Below are 18,510 nucleotides of genomic sequence, written 5' to 3' on the forward strand. Positions count from 1 at the left end.
CACCCCAGGGATGGCTCTCTACACCTACAGGACACAGCTCAGCTCTAACTCCTTGCTGCAGCCCCTCTACTTCTCAGGCTTTTCCAGCAGAATTAATACAGCAAGAAGGGGCTTTGCCAGCTCAACTGTATGCCTTGGTCCCAAGGGGAACCTTGCCTTCTCCCTGGCCCCATCCTGCCCGGGACACCAGGATCACATCAAGATGCCAGACTCTTTGGTGACTGCAGGCTGCAGGTGATGTTTTGCTCAGCTCTGAAAGCAGAGCCCACATCTCTTAAATCCTCAAGCAGGCAGAGCTATGAAATACAGGTTCCATCTCAGCGCAGTTGTTAGAAAGCATCAAAAGGGAACGACTCTTTCTCCATCTGGTCTGTGCTGCTCAGCTTCTCAACAATCTCATTTTTATTTACAGCCGCAGTACTGATGTTGTATTTGTCTGTCCCTGACGTGCCCTGGGCAGAGCTGTGGGCACAGTGCCCGCACAGAAGGAGGCTGGCAGGAGCTGCCCAGCCCAGGGCTGGCAGGCAGGAGCCACAGCAGCCTGAGTGTGGCCGGGGCAGGAGCTGGCAGCTGGCAGCCTGCAGCGCTCGGCACTGTCCAAACCCAAGCACAGGGACCAGGGAAACTTTATCAGCTGGCTGGTTTGATCTTGTTTAAGAAACACAGGATTTTTAGTCTGCAGGGATATTAAAGTCTCCTGAGTTTCTGGTGAGTTCCTTCAGGTAAAAGGCAAGGCAGGCCACCTCACAGCTCCCTCTGCCTGGGGCACAGCTGTAACTCCAGCCTGAGGGCTGCAAAAATCGAGGCAAAAAGTCTTGGAGAGATGCTGGGGAGGGCATGCAAGGGAACTTGCAGAGGCCACTGCACTCACTTCTTGTCCCAGCTGGCAGTGCTGTTGGAATGGAGCTGTGGAAGGCCCTCCCATGAGCCCACCCACCTGCTCAATTCCAGAAGCAAAGACCTCATCAGCAAGATTCTGCCATACCAGGGTTCTGCTTCTTGCTACCTAACATCCAAAGCTGTCATTTTCTTTACCTCAAAAGCCATATCTTTGGAGACTTCCATGTAATCAGGACAGTGTATGACAGATTATTGTCTGGCATTCACATGCTCATCTACATAAAGCATCCTCAGGGGTGAAATGTTACTCTAAAATGCAGATATGGATAGAAGGACAACTAAAGTGTTTTTAGTTGGAAAAAAGAAAAGGCTGAACAAGTGTTCAAACCAATAAAAAACCAGTTTATGTATAAAGAATTTTATTTTGAAAGACATTTTTTCAAACTTTTGAAATACAGTGTAAAGTACAACATAGAATTATGCCTGCAGAGTCAACTTATGCATGTCATGCTGGTTATTTACATGTAGATATATACAGAGTGCAGATAATTATTGAAACCACACTACAAAATAAACAGAGAGTTCAATAAGATAATTTAGTAGGGATTTATTAAATAGATATAGTTATTGATTGTATATATTTTCCTATTAAAATACCATATAGTATCTAAAGTAACCCCTATAAACTCTAATACCTCCAAAACTGCCATAAATATGATTGAAAATTGAAACTATCCATGTGCCCTGTTCAGCTGTTGTGCCCTTTGCTCCAACAGAAACTCTTGCAGAGATAATAGTGCTGTCTTTAGTGCCAGAGCTTTGATGACAAGTCCCAATAAAACACTTGCAGAAACCTCAGATGCAAACCAGCTTTCAACTGAGGCATCCAAGGGTTGGAGCACTGTGCTCTACACTTAAAACAACAAGAATTATCCGATGGCTTATTAAACACTGCCACACACAGGACAATTAAAGAACCGATATGATCTTCAGTGACTGAATTAGTGTCTGTTTGGATACCAAGCACCTTAATAAAACAAAACAAAGCAAACTCCCAAAGCCCATGCAAAATCTTAAACAAAAAAAGAAGAGACCTCCCAGCCACAGCCTGACTGACAGTGGACTTCAGTGGGAACAGGAGCTGGACAGGCTGCAGCAGCAGCACCATCTTCAGGGCTTTGTGACCAGCCAGAGAGAAACTAAGGTTGCCTATGGCTTTGATCTCTGGCCACTGAACAATTCATCCAGGCCTCTCTGCTGAAAGAAAGGACAATGTCAAAACAGATCATAGATTATCCCATTAGCAGAATATTCCATCTCCTTTCTGGGGGCTTCTGGCCAGCAAACCCTCACTATAAATTGCCAAAGGTCTGCTTTGACTTAGAGCTTTGAGAGTTTCCATCAGTGGAGAAGATCCATCCCAGTCTGGAGGATGTGCTCCCCAACTGGGATTTCTCTTCTTGCTGCTCAATCCAAAATTGCACAACCTTCTGCCTTAGGAAAAGAAGTATCAAGAACAATGTGTTTTTTAGTGTCATTATTTATTCTGATGCAATCTTATTAAGTAGAAAATAGGCCAGGGAAGAAAAGTTAACAAAAAAAAACCACAAAAACAAACCAGTAAAAACTCCAGCCAAAAAACCCAATTACTGCTACAAAGAACTTTTTTTTGTTCTTGTAATTACTATTCTGAACTGCACAATTTTACAGCTTTTCTCCTCCTAATGTCTTTCCTAACGGCACACTACAATTCAATCCAATTGCAGGCAAAGAATAGAGATTAGCACCAGAAAATATATAAAAAGAAAATAAGTTACTATTACCATCATAGAATAGCGCTGTTCAGCGAATCTGTGCATCTTTTTTTTTCCAGAAATAATTGTACAATGAACATTATAGGGGAGTTAGGGACATAAGTGATAACTATGGTTTAATTTAACAGTTTTGTTACATAGAACTCTAAAGCCAAAATATGGCAAGGACATTTTAATACGGAATTCATAGGAATTACACACAAAAAATGTAATCTTTATAATCATTAATAAAAAGTGTGAATATAGAATATTAATATACTTTACATATTTATCATACAATATATCACTCCTTCACACTATTAATTTGATTCATGCTGTGCTGCAACATGTATCAAAAGGTTTAACAAAGAAAAAAACATGGCTAATTATATGCTGTGGGTACAGACATTATTTCCACAAGACAAACAACAACAACAACAACAACAACAACAACAATGTATCATCTACCTTGAGTTCTACAGTGATATTTGGAACAAACCTGCTGCAAACCTTTGCTTGTAGAGTGAGTCTGATTTCCATAAAGAATAATAAATCACTACTATCAGCTACTTTAATTCAGATTGCCTAATTTTTTGCTAAGGTATTATCAGAATATTTTACCTCCATTTAAATGTTATATGGATTTCTAATTCTTTGCTATTGCCAGAAAGGATTTTTGATCAGGCCTGAGAGTATCATCATTAGAGAAGCTTTGATGCTGCCCCCTCCCCCACTTCAGTGTTTGTACCCCTACTTACTCAACTTTCTGATTCACTCTACAGCTTCTTGTAGAGGTCAACTCCCTCTTGAAAGGCAGGGAAGAGCTGGGGCACCCACAACCCAGCAGTGACATCATACAGAAAGTGCTACTATGGGCTGCAGAGAGTACAAGAAAAAACATAGAATTCCAAAAATGAAAACCCCTACTCCTGGAGACCAACTGGCTCACTGTAAGTAAGAATGGGCATAACCTTTCTCAGATGGAAATTCCATTTTAAGCTAAATTACTTAAAAATTATTTATGGCTCGTTCAGAAGGGTCTGACAAAGCTGCACAGCATTACAGAGGAAAACACAGATTTGTTTTGTGAGCAGCACATGAACGGAATAGTTTCTTATGAAGTTGTCTTCTCCAATCCTAATTTCACTCTAATGTGAGATGAATACGTGGGAGCAGATGAAACACCTCTCCTCCACAGGGATTCCTCCAGGTCTTTCTACAACCTTTCCCTCAGCACTCACAGGCTCTGCTTGCTTAATCTGTAACTGAACTTGGCAGTTTTACAAAATTTTTAATGAACTTGGCATCTTTGACTTCTCTAGCTTGCACTCAGATCAGCTGCTTTCAAAACACAGTACTGGAGAATTGTGAGACACATACAGGGGATGTGAAATTACCTAAGCTTCAGAGTTTTTCCCCCCCACTCATTTTTAAATCAGACTAGAACAAAGCAAGTAAGAGCAAACATTTTCTACATTTTCTATTTCACAATTCCTCAAGAATTCACAACAATTAAATCGTCCTTGAGAGGTATAAGGAGTAATCAAAGGATATTCAATACAGGTTTGCTACTGACCCCATGCAACAGACAGAAACTGGGATTTTTTTCCCTCATCACTACATTTTTCTGGCTGTGTGAGATGAGCTAGGTTACCAGCCTCTGCTCAGTGTTCTGCTTCCCTTTCTGCTCCTTTTTGCCTGCAGCAGCACTTTTTCTGGGAGGCAAACCTCTTGACAGCCTATAGTTTTTTGATTGTGAAGTACAGCAAAAGCACAACCAAAACCATGTTGGTCTTCTCAGGGCAATAGCAGTCTCAGGCATAGCTTAGACTAAGAAAATTTGGCTTGCCTTAGAATGAAGAAAGATTCAACTGGCTGAGGAAAGACGTCCACTTCCTTTCACATCTGCTCTGGGCAAATTAGATGAGCACAGACATGTCTGCTTTCACTGCCAGTGCCATCTGGAACAACCCTTCATCACAGTGCACTGGGCACAGTCTGGATTTAAGATGAAGTGAAACATGTTTTGAGATTAATGAAACTGTTTAGGGTGAAGAAAGAACCCAGTCACTAATGCATGGGGTCTGTCCTCAGCTGTCTGCAGCCAGTCTCGATCAGACTCCCCTTATGAAAAGACCATTTTTGGAACAATGTTCTTCTCTGAGCTTCTCTCTTTCTCTGATCCTCACTCAATATTTGAATTCATGAGGAGAAAGATCCTGCAGGATTCTACCACTAGCCGGAAATCCAGGAATTGCTCTGAAGAATTCATGCACTACATACAAGTAAAGAATGTTCTGATATGCTTGGTTTGGCAATGAGTCTTACTTTTCAATTTAAACAAGGAAAAGGCTATGGAAAGAAAAAAAGCAGCAGGTAAAAAATTACTGATGTTTTTAGCCCTAACAGCAGTTCCTCCTTAAACTTTCTTGAAGTAGTGTACAACTTAGAAATCAGATTGATCTCTGCTACTGAAGAAAGAATTGAGCCTTGACAGATCTGTGAAACTAAGCCTAGATCGTTCTATGAAATATTGAATTCTTTTGGAAGGATGTTGAAGAAATTCTGAGATGGAGGTTAAATGTCTCATTTTTCAATCAGGAATGGTAAGTAGCCAAGCAAGCAGTGCATGTTTTCCCTCAAAGTGTGCAAGAAAACTGCTGATAGAGAAAGTTACTTATGATTTCTGGGGTTTTCTTTGTCTTGGTTTTATTTTTGTTTTTATTTTATTTTTTCACTTCAGTCCTACCAGGAGCAATCAAAATGTCTTTACCACACCTTTGAAAAGTAAGGATTTTTTATTCTGTGGAAGGAGACTCTTTGTCAAATATTATAGCAGGAGAAAAAACACTAAGTACTTTTATTGCTACATGGAGCTTTTAGTATTCATAGCTTATAAAATTGGCTAGTTCACAGGTCATTTGTCTTGCAATGGAAAAAGAATGAGTTACAATTTATCTCAGGTTTCAAAACATACTGCTGTGTTTTACTGCTCACTTCACATGGCTACCAATCAGTCCAGATTCATCATCTCCTTGTTTTCTACAGATGTTCTGGGACATCTGACAGAGAGAGTATCTTCCAGATGACGGTTATCATTGAAATAGAAGTTGTTAACATTATCTATGCTGATACAGAAAGTAGGAAAGAAATCTAGTAAGTATTTGAATGAAACATTCATTAAACATATCACATTCTGAATGAGCACTCACTGCACAGGCAGTGTATAAACTGATATTATCAGTTGCATAAATTCTATACCATATTGTAACTTAATGACTAACAGAAGTTCCAACTTCTGATTTACAGTAAAGTCATTTCTTATTTGAAATGATTAGGATCAATTTTAGAATCAAGTTTTCTAAGGGAGAATTCGGATCACAATAGAAGCAGTACTTACATTATGAAAAAGTCCACGATTTTCCATATTAAAAACCACAGATTACAAGAAATGTCATAGAGTGCATTGCCTCTAAATTTCACATTTCTGTGAGCAACATCCTCGGACCTGAAAGTCTGCAGCTAAATAGGAATTTTTTTTTTTTTTTATTTATTTTATTGCTCTAGAGTTCCTTACCCATAAAAGAACAGAACAACCTTTTGCAAACAATGGAAGTTATTTAAACAGAGTACCGTCCTCAGCACAGAAACTGTTAACTGTTTCATCACATTCTGTTCCACTGGTAGGGAGCTCTGTAACCTGCAGCTGCAGCATCTGAAGGAAATCTACCACTCAGTTAAGGGACTGATCCCATATCTGTGTCAGATAAAAATCATAGTGCTTATTATTTGTTACCATGGATACCATGAAGATATTGCTGTCCACTAAAGATTACTAGAGGAAGACAACGTAATTCTCAGGAACTAGTCCTGTTTTGCCTTCATAAGTTGCCTTTAACCAGCCTGGTTCCACTGATGGATACACTGCAAAAAAACATATACACAACTTTTAACATTGTTAAAAATCCCATACATGCTAAATATATTTATTTAGATGGTATTTATTCATGAGCAATTGAAAAAATCAGGGCAAAACCTGAGAGCTAGAAAGGGAATTACACCCCCATTTGTGATATGGTTCAGGTTTTTATAGGTTCTTTTTTAATATATAAGTCAATGTAAAACAAATCTTACCATTGGAAAATATTGCCCCCTGTGGGAAAGACAGCTCATGACTATGCTCAGCCTTACAGGAATACATGGCTTTTGCTTGTCTGCAAGAAAAAAATACAGGCTTGCAATAAATGAGATAACAAGGAAAAAGGTATAAAGGAAATTAAAATCTGGGAAGTATAGGAATAAGTAGATATACAAATGCTATATTACAATAACTGGTTACACAGCAGTTCAGAGGAGTAGAATTATAGCAGATAATAACTTCAAGCTTACTGGAGTTAACAAGCATGTTATTACAGAAAAGAGACTGACATCCCACTTAGATATTCAAACAGGAATATAATTTGGAACTTTTAAAATGAAGTTGTCATTCAAATGAGTACTGAAATGAGCACACTGTTTGAAGCAAGCCATGAATTGCCTGGAGAAAAATTCAAAAGTGATAATCAAGTCATTAAAGGTCTAAAACTTTGACCTGTGGAAACTATTGTTAATAGGTTTACAGAAGAAAATAATACTTAGAAAGTAAACATAACATGAAAAGGAGTAATGATTCTGTCCCAGAGAAGGAGGACAGAAAAACCTCCTGTGGTCTGGCACTGATTCTCCAAAGTACAAAATGAGGGTTTGAACATGAAGATGAAAATTAGCAGTTGTCTTTAGATTCCTGCACTTTATCTAATACTTTTACTTGAACTTACACACTCAAAACAATTTTACATGAGCCACCAATTATTCTGAATCTCTTTAAACCCACACTACACTAAGTGAAGATGAACTTGTTGACTGTTTCACTTTCATGTGATATGATGGGGAATTGCCAGCTGAGGTTTCCTTCTAGCCAGGATTTATCTCAATGACCCAATATGTGACCTGTGGAAAAGTTTAAAATTTTCTGCATACTTTTTGAGAGTATGTATATGCAAGTGGCATGTAATCTATCATGTGTTTCTCCCAAAATAGTGAGATAAGAGTTGCATGATAGATTAATTAACAATGCCACATCATAAGCATTATCATCATTCATTTGAACCTTTAAAAGGATATGAGAGTGGATGGACATATTCTAAAGATTTTATGTGAGAGCTTTCCAGAGACGATTTCTCCCTCTGAATAAAAAGCTTTGCTGTTGATTCTCTGACTTACAACTGGACTAAATGGCATGTTTTGCCTTCATCTTGAAGAGAACTAATGACTCCTCAAGGGTTACAATCTCAGGATGAGATTTTCAGAGGAGATTGGGAATTTTGAGTTGTATGATATCCAAGGGGCAGGTTGTTTTCAGGGCCCTGGAAACATCTCTGATTTTTAGTACTGTCATCCTGGTTACATCCCATAAGCTAACTAAAACAAGATGAGCACTGGATCCCTGTTTGTTCACTTTGCTTAAATGTTAGCTTTCCCTCTGGCTGGTGTAGACTGCTTTGAGTAGAGATTTTCCAAAAGAAGTCCTTGGTGCCTCCTGTTGTGAAGAGTTTGCCATCTGCACTTGACAAGACAGGTGTCTTAATTCATTACTCTATATAATCTGTACAAATTTTCACATAATAATCTACATAATGTATATACAGAGGGAGCTTAGATGACTTTACTGAAAGTCACACATAAATGAAAATTATTTAATCTCATTTTTTCCTCAAGGTCTACAGAGAGCTCTATAGATGTTCTAATTATCCTGGCCCAAATCAGTAGCACTATGACAGAAGAGCCTGTTGGCATGGGTTGACCCTGGCATGACCCTTTGTTATGCAAACCCAATACATCTGTGTGGCATAAACATGGATTTTACACATATAAAACAGGAGAGTAACTGTTAAAGATTGCTGCAGTTGTAATGAACACAAAGTAGTAGGCAATGAATTTACTCAAGCACAGGGATTATTTCAAATCTGAATAATTTGACTATCAAGCCAGGTGCCCATGTTAATAATGGGACATCTCAGTAATACTGTGACAAAAGACATTTAAGGCAATATTTAAATGTGAGGAACAATTTCTCAAGTCATTCTTGAAATATGATATGTTGTTTTTATTGCCCTTAGAAAAAGTTAAGAAATTTAATGCAATTTTCTCCTGTATTCTCTAATGTCTAACAAGCTATTCTGTTTTCAACCTCCAATTTTATCTGATCCAAGTACGTTTACCTTAAAAATACATAAAAAAAAAAAAAAGACAAGAAAACAGACTCTGTCTTGGAATTATACAATCACAGAATTTCTAAGGTTGGAAAAGACCCCTAAAATCATCTCCTATGGAAAGAAAAAGGTTCTCAGCACTTGACATTTACATAGACAGAGGAATACAAGAAGTTAGTTTCCCAAAAGCTAATAAACGATAGGATTCTTCACCATACCCTTCTCCTGAGGCACAGCAATTACACCCCAAAGTTATCTACAAACCATCTGTGATGGCATAATGAATGACAGGTTTAAGAATATTTACTCATAATTCTGAAGCAATTTTCAAGCACCTGGTTTTTGCCTCCACACTTGATTTTATTATTTAGGTTCTCACTTCAACCCTACCCATCTGGAGGCACTGCTCATGAAATGAGCTAGCAGGTTCTTGGGCATTTTGTTTGTGGTTATGATAATGGACATTCTTACTGATGGTGTTAATGCTATTCTCCCTAAACAAGGCTGTTAAAAAGCACATGATAACATCACCATCATCTGTTAAAGTTCTTTTAGGATGACGCTAATAACCTGAGAGGAGTGTGATTCATGTTGTTTAGGGCAGAGGAAAAAGCAACTTCAGAAAATGTTACCCACATTTCCTAGAAGTTCCTTCTTTCCATGACCTTACTGGGTAGATTCCAGTTGAGAAAAATGCATTCCCATTTCCTTACTTCATATTACAGTTGTTTTGAGCCCATAATGATAAATATACTAGCAGTCAAATCAGTGCTCATCAGACCATAAATTCTTTTCCTTGACTATGCAGAGTCAACAATACCCGAGGTTCTAATAATAATAGTGACAATAACTATTTTGAAAGATAAACCAACTTTAAAACTATACTCCTGCACTAATGACTTTTCAGTCTATCAAGACAAAGCCAGAAGAGGAATGAATGAAGAAAAACATATGAATCTCGCTCAGATGACTCACCAGTTAATATTATCCTACAGGAAGAAGAAAGGTTTATAGAGCCCTGGAGATGGCAGACTCAAAACCAAGCCTGAGTAAAACACACATCCCTGGTCTGAGCAAGGCATTCCAGGTGTTTTAGGAAATGCAAAATATAGCATGAAAATAAAAAGAGAAGAATGACTGAAAAGAATACTTAATCATATGGCTGGGAATGGAATATGGGTCTAGAGGGCTTCAAAATATCAGTCTGCTCCTATTGAAGTCCCAGCCTGGCACCTAGAGATCCTGCTGAAAGGTTGAGCCTTTTGCTGTCACCTACTTCTTCCCATTTTTCTAGTGAAAATTCTTCTTCTAACACAGTTTCTCACTTCAGGAGATTTGACTTTCTGTGTACCTCTAAATCAAAGGCAAGAATATGTAGAGTCAGAGATTATGTGTCAGTGCATTTCTGTAAAGAAGTTGAAACAAGCAGACCTCAGGCCTGACTGACTTATCTAACTACAGTATTTGTGAAAATAGTAAGAAACTCCTTCACCTCCTTCAAGTGTATCCTAGATTAGCAACACAGGCTGGTCTCAGTGTACACAGTAGCTTAATACCACAGTGTGGGAGACTGATGAATAATAAACTTCAACTCAGGAAACAGAAAGACAGAAATCAAAGTAACTCTGTAATTTGAAAAAGAGACCACAGGCTGGACAGGGCATAAAATTTTGGTCTTCCCTGTCCAATCCTAACACATGTACTGTGGTCTGTCTTTCTGACTAGAAAAACCCTTTAGTGTTACAGGAGCAGATACTCATGTATAAAAGGAGAGAAAACAGGTTAAATAATGCATTAAAAAAGAGGACACACGCACTCATTATAGACCTGTTGCATCATACAAAGTCAGAAAACAGGGTAGCAAATGCTGTGTGGAAGATGGAATGAAGTAGGACCAGACCACTGGGGCAGTAAAATATCGAGTGTAGAATTACCTGCTGGAATACAGAAAACAATGTGAGACTGTAAAGCCATACAGGTACTTTTGATCTGCCATCTGTACAAAAGATCACAACAGGCAACAGGTGCCTCAAGCAGGGATGAAGTTACTTACATTCTGTAATGCACAGGTAAGAAGTAGCTTAAAATTTATCTTAGCAGGGTAAATTCCCCATGTAGAGTCCAACACTGTCTTGACTTGAGCATTTCTGGTATCAAACCAGGCCTTTTAAAAATAGTTTCTCTGCCTTACACTTGGTCCTGAATATATTAATTGGTTAGCAGACTTACAAACACAGGAGGCCTTTGTACTGCACGATGAAATTATAATTACTATGATTTCTATATACTTCCAAGAAAAAAAAAGAAAAAAAAAACAAATGCTACTCTACAGTTTTAAATCAACCTTCATGTTCATAAAACGCAGCTAAATAACAGCTGGCTCTGAATTGCAAATTGTACTCAGACTTAAGCCATACTATAAGAACAGCCGAGCTACTTCTGATTTCTTCCTCATTCTGCTTGCTAACCTCTCATTTTCCATTCTCCTTGCTCCTGTTGCTCTTCTGCCTTCTTATGAAGGCTGAAGTAGAGGAGCTATTCAGCCTTTCAGTGTTTTCGGCTTTGTTATCTGCTCTCCACATCCATTACCAAACTGCAACTTTTTCCTTTGTCAGATTTTTGATTCTTACATGCTTTTTGTATACAGATTCAGGTGGCACAGGCTCTGAAGGAACAGGAGAGAGCTTGAAAGAATGAAGTCTTACAAAATAAGAAAAGGAACAGTGTTGAAGATGAAATGATGTAGGACTGGTGAAGCAGTCACTGCATTCAACTTAGCGCACTGGCTTAAGAACATTCCAGACCCTTCATTTACACTTTTCTTCCTTAAATTATTGCCCTGATCTTTTCAAATCCCTTTCTTCCCCTGACACCCTCTTGTTTGTTCATCTTGTGTTTCATGTATTACACAAAACAAGATAAGACTTGATTCCTGAAAGCTGCTTTTCTCATGAAATCAGTAGGCCTTTGCAGAAGAGCTTTTTCTTTCCCTCCCCTGCTAGATCTGCCAGAGAAAACAGCCACATTCCATGGCCACACATTTCAGCATGTTGGCATCTTCCTTTACATCTGTGCTACTTCAGGCTACTACTTCTGGCTCAATGGATTGACATATTTTTTTCATCCCACAACAGCTCTGGTAAGTTGTGGGTTATCGGTGAGTAAAGCAGTGATCTGTTCTGTACCTGGTTCTGTCTCAAAGAATTTGAAAAGTTGGGACAGTGAGAAGAGAGACAGATTTTTTCCTACATCTCTTTACTTATCTGCTTTGTCTATTAATTGTAAGGGGAGTAGTAATGTACAGAAGATACTGAGACAAACACTAGAACATTCTAAATTCATTTAATATAAAAATGAATCAAATTAATGAAATAAATGTAAACAATTGTGAAAAAAATGTCATTATTTCCTGTTGCACACTATCAAGAAGAAAGGTCAACAGTTTCTCCAGACAGACACTGAGGCATGGAAGGTGTGATGGTAAAGACAGAAAGCCTGATCAAGTTAGTCTTGAACTTTCTAAAGCAGATGTTATTCCAGACCTGCCTATATGACCAAATTGCCATAAATGAGCAGGTTTGCTACACTGCTGAAGACATTCCATACAAACAGCTGTATGGAGAAAGTAAAGCACCCTCATCCTAATTTAAATACTGTTATTTTCTCTTGTATGTTTGTCCTTAAGCAGACAGCTGACCTGAGCCTCTCTCACTATTCCCCTGTGTGAGAGAACCAGACTGGCTGTTATTCACTATGAAATTCAGCTTTCTTTTGAAGTAAGGATGAGCTTAATCAACCAAAAAAATTTCACATGCCACATGATGGTGTCCAAAAGACACAGAATAAAGCTCCAATGCCTCTCTTTCAATCTCTGACGCCTGTAAAACAGAATGTTAAACAGTTTGTAGCACTTACCGTCCTGAAGAAACTTGTTTAAGTGAACCAGCACTTTCGAACAACTGCGCTCTTGCAGCCACTCTGAAAAGAAATGTACCACCTTGCTTTATACTACACACACTAGTTTCATTTTTAATCATCTAAAAGCATGGACACACTTTATTTTTTTTTAAATTATTCACTTACATCCCTATTCACCAGACTTTTCAAGGCCATAACCTAACTGGGGCCACAGACTTCCACATGCTTCAGTGCCTTGCTGAGTCACCAATGGAAACCTCAACATCTTGTGTTTAAAACTATATTCATGGATGGCCAACAGATATATTGGAAATGCTTTTACTGAAAGTCTATCACTATCATGCTGGAACTCTGAGCTGTGTGGAAGTTTGTTTAAGTATGACACAGGAGTCTGTGAAATGACTACAGTGATCCGTTCCAGATGACAAAGTGGAGAGGCTGAATGATATCCTGCAGTATTTGAAGAACTTCTTGATGCTCTGCAGATGTGGAAATCACTTGTTCATGGGGACAGAGATATTCTGGGTCAAAGTCAGATCAGGAGAGATCTTCTGATAGCACTGAGAAACATTAACCCAAATCTCAACAGGCTAAATCACAATCTCTATTGCTTAGAACTATCTTCCTTTCAGCATTAAAGAAATATAACTAAATGAAAACTAAAACAAACCAAACCCCAGCTGTTAGAAACCAACTATTTATCATGCAGCAACTGAAGACACTTCAGAGCTGAAGGCTGGTTTTGTTTTCTTTTTCCTTCCTCCAATTTTGGACTTCCACAAATAAAATCTGATGATCAATCTTTCTGAGATAACAGCGTAGACAGTAAATAGCATTTCTGCTCCTTGAAACATTAAATTCCAAAAGAACCAGAGACAATAATGCTAATAATTTTTATAGGAAATATTTCTACCTTGTCTCCTGTCTAATAAAGTCAACTATAGTCTTTCAACTGACTTAAACAGACTTCATGCCATCTCCTTTATTTACAATTTTAACAAAACCAGATAAATAATTAATAGACACAGAAATATTAAAATAAAGTATTCATGCATGCTTTTTCAATTACTCATGTACATCTCTGGAATCATTCTATAGTAGACAACACTGTAACAACACAAATCGTCAAAAGGGCCTTAATGACTTACACAGATCCTGGTCTTTGATAGCCATTACTTGATGCAGTATCTAATCTTAATCTCCTGCACATTTTGGGAGGCAAATCAGGGTTTGGTGGAGCCTTTAATGTATCTTTGGCATCTGCTGAAGATAAGCTCTGTATAGATCCACTGCAGCTTTTGTTACCTAAAAAAACCACCAAATTATAGGGAACATTAAAGCTGATTTGAAGTTGTTTCACGTGTATAACTGTGCAAAGCAAAGGTCGTGCCATTGTTGTTGAGGGTTTTTTTCTTTTTTTTCAGTCAAAACAGGTAGAGAAACTACTTACTAAGAGTGAGAAGAAACAGCCTTTCAGTAAAAAAAACCAGGAGAAAAGAATCAACAGAAGGAATAAGGAAATGACGTTAAGACTGCGAAGGCTAAAAAATTACATTGTAATTACATGGCCAGATAGTACAATCACTAAAAAGTGTCAATAAAAGCATTTAAAGTAGCACTTTGGATAAAAATGAAAACAATTCACAGGGAAATGGTTCTCAGGAAGTCAATTGATCAAAGAAGTGTGAAATCAGACCACACTAATTTGTAAGAATTAACATTTTGATATCCACAAAAGCTTCATGCAGTTTAAAAAATATACTTTAGAATAAATGACCATGATTTGCCTTAAATAATTGCCATTGTAATGTGATAAAACAAACCTATATGTGTACAGGCTGTATAGACACAAAATAAGTCCTTTTAATGAATAAAAGCCTTGCCCGCATGAGTCCTTTCAGGTGACTTATCAATGGAGGTTCTGCAAGATGAAAACTGCATCTGCTTCTCTCCTTATGTCAAAGACCAACCAATGATTAATAATGCTTTAAAAGTTGTCATAATGCAGAGATCCCAAAATACAAGCACAATACCTCTATTACTAATATTTCTAATCTATAGTATTATTCTGTATAATAAATTTTAGATGAATTGTAGGAGGATAAAGAGTGATCTAAATTTGAGAAACATATCTTTTAAACTGTGTGAACTATGCAGGTTATAAGCAATGGAAATATGTCAGAAGCATTTTGAAAACTGAAACAACTTACCACAAAAATTAAAAACAAGCAAACAAACAAACAAACAAACAAGACTAACGAATATCATTAGCTTTATCAATACCCAGCTCTTGTTTTCTGCTGCATAAGTAAACACTGATGTGATAAAAGACCTTGGGAATTACCTTCAGCTGATGGAATTGATCTAAGGGAAGATGCTGAAGACCTTTTCAGCCCTGACAGACTGTAGGAACTCTTTTTGGTCAGGTCTGTTGGTGGAGAGGCATTTTCTGGTCCAGTGACGGAAGCTATGCTTTGACAGTCTGATTCCACGTCTGTTTTGGTTGCATCCTCCTTTGATGAAGATTCTGGACTTGTAGTCCACAGGCCTGAGCTTTTCTGGCCATTAGAAGAAGCGGGAGAGGCAATCCAAGGAATCCCTCCTGATTTCTCCCTTGGCTGTGAGGGTGTGCACTTGGTGGTGCTGTTCTGCTCAGAGGAGTGAGAAGACAGAGATTCGATGCTGCCCATGGGAGTGCTGTCGGGGCTACTGCTGTACGAGTCACCTTGGGAGGAGGCAGGGGAAGGGAGAGAGAGTGTGAACAAATAATCTGCTTTTTATAATCCCGTGCCACTTTTAGCTCCTTTGTACCTTATTTGTTACCAAATTCATTAATCTGTGGTTTCCTGCAGAAAGAACACAACTCTTTTTTTTTTTTATTTACAACTTGAAGACTCATCTTGCTTATTTAGAGAGCATTAGTCCCTTGAAAGGTGCAAGATTGGCTGATGCATTTTTTGTCAGATGCATTTTCTGTAATTTTTTACCATTCCCTAAAATATGAAACCTGTATCTCTTTTCTCAAACCATATAGATTTCCTTTATTTACTGCAATATATTTGCGTCCATACATCATTTATATGATGACTTAAAGCCATCTAGCACTCTGAAAATGTTATTGTCAGAAGCCTTGGCTCCCTCTTACCTGTCTCCTGCCACACCTAGAATATTTGGTAAGAAGAGTACCTCCGCTTCTACCTCAGCATTTTCAGGGCACAAGTGAGATAATAATTGTAACTTGTTTACACAAGTGCTGAGTTTTAGCTAATAAGCAAAATACAAGTGGAAATCTGTTGGATCAGACCTAGTGGCAATCAAACTGCCACCAAACGTAGCATCATAGAAGTCATACAATCATTTAGGTTGGAAAAGACCTCCAAGATCATCGAATCCAACCTTTGACCAAACTTCACCATGTCAACTAAAGCATGGCACTAAGTTAATTTTTTGAACACTTCCAGGGATGGAGACTTCACCATTTCCCTGGTAACTGCTCCATTGCTTGACAAGCCTTTCAGTGAAGAAATTCTTCCAGATGTCTAGCCTGAACTTCCCCTGCCACATCCTGAAGAAGCATGATTTTACCTACACTCCGCAAAATACTTGCACAAATTGTCCCTTTTTTATAGTGGTATTCATTCATTGCAGTTACACAGTGAAAAACACCTGAAACTTGCCCAGTTTGTCCTCTGGTGAGTGTAACTGACTGCCCCTTTGTAACTTCTTACTCAGGATCCCATGTCACTCACTCAGGCAATCTGTGTGCAGGGAGCTATTTTTATTTAGTATTTAAACTCTCCCTGCCAGGAAACATGTAACATAGGTGTATGGAAAATGCAGAAGCTGTGCAAGAATATACTGAGGATAGATTCCTTAACATTACAGACTTCAGAATTACTATAGCTCCTCAAGAAGAGATGCACTTTAACTGTGGATTAACTTACTGAACCAGTTTCATATAAATGTTCTGGAGGAACCAAGGGACAAAAATTTTTTAGGAAGTATGTTGCAGTAGTGGAATTGTTAATGACTTAAGCTTTTATAAAGTTTTAATACTCCTTACAGGTACAGCTAGTAAGTAAAAAAATGGATGAAAATGAATGAAGTGAAAGTTTTTAATTACATCTATATTAAAATAAGTAAGCATTCTAAAGCAGCAATTAATTATAGATGTAACTCCCTGCTGTTAAACAGTAAGCCATATGATAAATATACATATACTCGAATATTCCTGGGAGAATACTAACAATGACCACAGTTTCATGCATGTGAAAAAAGCCAAGTGATGGTTTTGATCTCCTATCCTTGACTGAATTACATTTGTTATAGGAGGAGAGAAAAGACTGCATTTACTGTTTCCAAACCTTACTAACAATCTTGCAAGCAAATGAGATGAACATCATGTAATGAACTTTTGTGTCTCAAAGTAGACTAAATTTAGATTAGAATATAAAGTCTACGTTAAATGATGTTGAAAACTGCATGCAATGCAAGATTGCCTATAGCCAAACATCCTTCCTCATCTGAGAAGTGAGGAATGCAGTTAACAGGGCTGCTGTGACTCAAAGAGGTTAAAAAGCTGATACTTATCATCACTGGAATACAGTATCTATAGGATATTATTCAGGCAAAGTTAAAAGATGACATAAGAAGCAAAACAACCAGTATACAATGACAAACTTACTGTCAGGATCTGCTAGACATGGTGTGTATCTTCCTTTGGGTTTACGCGAACCTGTGGAGAGACAAATTGCTCTTGTTCTTCTTGAACTCGATCGGGACTGAGGCTGGGGAAGAGGGATATTGGGGTCTGGTGCAGTGTGAAATATCTGCATGATTAAAAAAATGGAAAAAAATTACATTAAACAATGGAAGTACTCCTACACTTTCGGTATTAATCCATTTGTTTTCCTCACCACTAAGCTTGAAATTAACACTATCATAGTCTCATACATTACAAAAGAGTAAAGTCACAAAACATAAACTTTGCTTTGGTCTCATTTTACAACTCAAGAACCACAATACTGAGCTGTACTTAATATCTGTATGAATTTGTTGAAATAGATTTATTTTCTAGCTCTTGTAAAGAAGGTCTTAACAGCTGAAACTGTAAAACAAATAGGTGCCTACTAATGACTCTTCTCCAAGAAGTAATATATTTTAAAAAATATCATGACGAAGTTGATTTTTATTTTCCTCTGTGTTCCAGCAAAAGTCTTTACATATCACAGAAATATGTCACAGTCATAACTTATTACAACCAAATCTGGATTTCAGAAAGCTTTATCTGGCCAAACAAGTCAAGTTTAATGAGTATCAACTTTATGTTTGAGGCATCTCCTGGTTCTTATCTTTTACACACCACTGCTACCACTGGTCAATTTTACACTTCATAGCTGCAGAAAAAACTCAATTTTTTACCATGCTATGGCAGAAGGCATCTCTGAAAGGATTTCTGTGCCCTTTAGCTATAGAGCATTCTCAAAACATGAAATGAACCATGAAAAGACATCTTGGTGCCATTCATAGAAGTGGAAGAAAGCAAATGTACTTCCACAGTAGGAAATACTTTGGTGGACATCTTGAGATGCTCTCAAAGTACAATAAAACTACTATAACTAAACTACTGTATTAAGCACTAGTGGTTAGCATATCAATATAAAAACATGTTTGTAGACAGAGAAATAAAGCAAGAGTGACTTTGGTTG

The 18,510-nt window shown here is 37.8% G+C and overlaps 1 protein-coding gene across 3 annotated transcripts in view; it reads right to left on the minus strand.

The window, feature by feature from the left end:
- Nucleotides 1-1,242: 1,242 nt before the first annotated feature.
- ARHGAP42 (Rho GTPase activating protein 42) overlaps nucleotides 1,243-18,510 on the minus strand; it is a 139,691-nt gene continuing 122,423 nt past the window's right edge. For 2 of the 3 annotated variants that reach the window (XM_058836556.1, XM_058836539.1), the window contains 6 exons: nucleotides 17,487-17,631; nucleotides 15,147-15,527; nucleotides 13,951-14,107; nucleotides 12,800-12,862; nucleotides 6,768-6,847; nucleotides 1,243-6,557 (listed from right to left, as the gene is read on the minus strand). In XM_058836556.1, coding sequence (XP_058692539.1) covers nucleotides 6,469-6,557; nucleotides 6,768-6,847; nucleotides 12,800-12,862; nucleotides 13,951-14,107; nucleotides 15,147-15,527; nucleotides 17,487-17,631 — 915 coding nt within the window. In that variant the 3' untranslated portion in view covers nucleotides 1,243-6,468. The remainder of the gene's footprint in view (nucleotides 6,558-6,767; nucleotides 6,848-12,799; nucleotides 12,863-13,950; nucleotides 14,108-15,146; nucleotides 15,528-17,486; nucleotides 17,632-18,510) is intronic. The other variant, XM_058836547.1, reaches the window with a different exon arrangement.

This window comes from Poecile atricapillus, chromosome 1 (assembly GCF_030490865.1).
Source record: "Poecile atricapillus isolate bPoeAtr1 chromosome 1, bPoeAtr1.hap1, whole genome shotgun sequence".
In the NCBI taxonomy this organism is placed as follows: domain Eukaryota; kingdom Metazoa; phylum Chordata; class Aves; order Passeriformes; family Paridae; genus Poecile; species Poecile atricapillus.